Source organism: Manihot esculenta, chromosome 11 (genome assembly GCF_001659605.2).
Source record: "Manihot esculenta cultivar AM560-2 chromosome 11, M.esculenta_v8, whole genome shotgun sequence".
NCBI lineage: Eukaryota > Viridiplantae > Streptophyta > Magnoliopsida > Malpighiales > Euphorbiaceae > Manihot > Manihot esculenta.
In genome coordinates this window covers 29190035-29193806 of record NC_035171.2, presented here as the reverse complement: position 1 = coordinate 29193806, position 3772 = coordinate 29190035, and the positions used below count along the sequence as shown (strand labels likewise).

The following is a 3772-nucleotide window of genomic DNA, read 5'->3' as shown; positions in this document are numbered from 1 at the left end:
TCTCTCAAATTTACTCAAATACACTTACACCAAGTAAAATTTGTGAGCGCATCAAATTTTTAATATAATCATATGCATGTAATAAGAATTATATCAAAAATTTGCAATTTAAATGTATACCTATTTGTAGAATTAAAATACTCTATGTGCTTGTTCGATAAACTTTCTAAAAATAAAACACTAAATATTATTTTATCACTTTTGTGAGCATTATCTTAAAACATATTTATAGATTTTATGGGTTACATTCAAAGGATATAATCTTTCATATTTAATTAGTCTAAGGACATATCGGGTGGAGTCGAGTTAACTCACATTGATCATCTATTCAATTTCTAATATGTACGATTATAATTTTTCATAAAACTAGGATCAAATTAAAGCCAATCCATATAGATGTCTTTAAATTTCCTTAAATTTAATACAAAAACCCTATTTTTATCATAACTGTTGTATAAGAAAGATTTTAACGATGGTTAAATTATAACTACAATAAATATTTCAGTTAAAAAAAAACTACAAAAAATATTAAAATTTAAAATAAACTTATATATTTAGTATAAACTTTACTGTTATTAATTTATATGAGCAATATATATGAAACATAAATCTAGATATATCATTTAGATTTCACTAAATAATTAATAAAGTATCAGCTAATTATTTAAGAAATTTTTTTTTCATGTGAATTTTTTTTCAACTGAAAATTGGAAATTGATACAGTAGAACCTGCGTTCTCTCAGATTTACTTAGATATACTTGTCATTAGACTAAATCCGTGAATATTTTTATATGTGGATTATAATTTTTTTTTATGAGACAATACTAAATATATAAGTGTTTTAATATAAATTTCTTTCTAATGCATAATGCATAAGATAGTCTTCTTACTAAAAATCTTATTTAACAATTATATAATATTTTTAAGCGTACCCAAAAAATACAGATATGAAAGAGTTATCCATCATACTTTAAATTTCACTTTTTATTACACCATTTATTGAGATGTACTTGGCATTGAATATTATGTACTTGGCATTGTGATGTTTTTAATGATAAATAGCAATATCAAATTTTAAAAAATTATTTATAAAAAAGTTAAATTATTTTGCCTAATAAAATAATAATATTATTATTAATTAAAAAAGTCAAATGGTAAATAGCAATATCAAATTTAAAAAAATTGATTTAAATTCATGTTAGAATTATAATAAATTTAAAAGATTCGATTAATTATCTAAAAATTAAAAATTTATGGAAAAGAAATATTCCTGACAAGGGAGATGAAGGGACATTGCCGTCAAGCCAAGTCACCTGTAACTAATCGACACTCGACTTTTCAATTTTAACATCAAATGCGTTGGTGTCAGAAACAAATTTCCTTCTTTGTATTTAATTTGGAGTCGTTGACACGTGTCATCACACCCATATTTAATTTGGAGTCGTTGACACGTGTCATCACACCCATTGCTATTCATCCAACTAATGGAGTTTTCTTTCTCTTGGAGTCATCTGGTGTTTACGTGTATCATCTTGTCTCCGCGTAAAGAGTTTGCCTTCTAGATTTATACATAGAAATAAGTCGAATCATACTCATATATTCTTTTTTAAGTCCAAATAAATTTAAGTCCATCTTTTATTAATTAAACATTTATATTTTTATTCAAAGGTAAATAAATTCTGAATTAATGATATTTTATTTTTATAATCAAATTTTATTTTTACAATTTTAAAAATTATTAATTTATTTCTATTTTTAAAATTTTTATATTAATTACATCAAATTTTTTTTATCATCACAAATAATTATATATTATATTCAATAGAAATGTATTCACGTTTTTAAAATATTATTTATTTTGATTCTTAACTTCATTATTTTAATATTTCAAAATTGCTTCCTCTTCTAAAACTCTTAACTCTCTCCATTCTTGCTGGATGTAATATTTTATATTATCTATATATATATATATCATTTAATTATTTAAAATTTGTTTCGAATAAAATTTATTAAGAGATTAAAATATTCATTTTTAAATTTTAAATTACTCTATATTAGAGTTTGATATCAAGATTTTTTATTAAAAAAATACGTATTATTCTATTAAATACTTGTAAAAATGAAAATTTATTGAAAAAAAAATTAAAAATTATATATAATTGAAAAAAGGAGTTATCAAATATTATGTACTAGCTAGACTTTTCAATTCCATACCAAACTTAAACATATACAAGTCAATATTAGAGACTCCCAGTCTACACGTCAAATGAAAATTCACTTGCCATCTTGAACTGCAATTCTTGCAATTTAGCAGCCCTAACCCTTATGCAAAAATCTATAAATACCACCTCTAATTCTCACTTCCATGCATCTCACTCACCACCTTTCACTTGCTTTTTTTAGGCCAATCTCTCTCAAAATGGTAACCCAGCAAAGAATGATGAGCCATCTGTTTGCGATCACCCTGGCAATTATTCTTGCAGGGGCACTGCCTAAAAATGTGATGGGCCAGTCTGTGGCAGACCTTGTCACACAAGATTTCTTTAATGGGATAATTAATCAAGCTCCTGCTGGTTGTCCTGGAAAGAACTTCTACTCCAGGGATACTTTTCTTCAAGCTCTCAATTCATATTCTGATTTTGGAAAATTAGGTTCTCCTGATGATTCTAAACGCGAAGTTGCTGCCTTTTTTGCTCATACTACTCATGAAACTGGATGTAAGTGCATGTCTCCTCCATTTCTTTTCTTTTTCCTTGTTTTTTTTTTATGATCTTGTTGTCGATGTGATGCGTTCGATAAGAGTCTCACGAATATACTCTTCAATTCAAAATTGTAACAGTGTTTTCTGAGTGTTGCTTTCATTTTGATTTCAGTTTTCTGCAACATAGAGGAGAAAGACGTTCCTGCTACTGAAAACTACTGCGACACAAACTTCCCACAGTATCCATGCACCCCAGGGAAGAGATACTTTGGGCGAGGTCCAATTCAACTATCATGGAACTACAACTATGGAGCAGCTGGTCAAGACAACGGCTTTGATGGCTTGAACAATCCTGAAATCGTAGCCACAGATCCTGTCGTATCATTCAAGACTGCCCTGTGGTATTGGATGAAGAATGTTCGCCCTTCTGTTTCCCAAGGATTTGGAGCTACTATCAGAGCCATTAATGGTCCTGTTGAATGCGATGGAAAAGAACCTGCCAAAGTTCAAGCCAGAATTGATCTCTACACCAGATATTGTGGCCAATTTGGTGTTGCTCCTGGGGGTAATCTCCAATGCTGAGATACTTCTGCAGTTGAAGATTTTAGAATAATAATGCACGCGATTGTACGAGCTTCTACGAGTAGATTTCCAGTTTGAATCTACTAATTTATTATAAAAGAGAATGAATTATCTCTCGATCGTTATGTAGCTTGAGACTCTTGTATGTGTGCAAATAATAAACAGAATAACAAATACATATTTTTCTTTAATTTATTTCCCTGCTGCTTTTTATTTTTAATTAGTAAAAATAAATAATAATTCAAGTATTAGTTTAGTGGATAAGTAGATTTGCTCCTTAATCGCTTATTATTCACTTTTTAAACTAGCACTCAAATGTTCAACTACTAAGTTTATATTTATTTGTAGAAAATAATTTATATTTTTATAAATTATTTTCTGTAATAAATATTTTTTAAATGAAGTATTTTATTTTTTATTTTTTAATTTTAAAAATAAAATTTATTAATAAATTTAGATATAAAAGTTCTATTGAAAAGTAGAAAATG

General features: G+C 27.1%; 1 protein-coding gene across 1 annotated transcript; it reads left to right on the top strand.

Moving 5' to 3' along the window:
• The first annotated feature begins 2405 nt into the window (after positions 1-2405).
• Positions 2406-3457, top strand: LOC110626222 (endochitinase EP3). Its single transcript, XM_021772004.2, has 2 exons — positions 2406-2718; positions 2875-3457. Exons 1-2 carry the CDS (start codon positions 2421-2423, stop codon positions 3282-3284), a joined length of 708 nt encoding a protein of 235 aa, XP_021627696.1. The 5' UTR covers positions 2406-2420; the 3' UTR covers positions 3285-3457.
• The last annotated feature ends 315 nt before the right edge of the window (positions 3458-3772 follow it).

Bases quoted from the DNA above. Each gene is read 5' to 3' on its own strand.
- LOC110626222 (XM_021772004.2), top strand. From the start codon at position 2,421: ATGGTAACCCAGCAAAGAATGATGAGCCATCTGTTTGCGATCACCCTG. The intron at 2,719-2,874 runs GTAAGTGCATGT...TTTTGATTTCAG, and splicing joins TACTACTCATGAAACTGGAT to TTTTCTGCAACATAGAGGAG.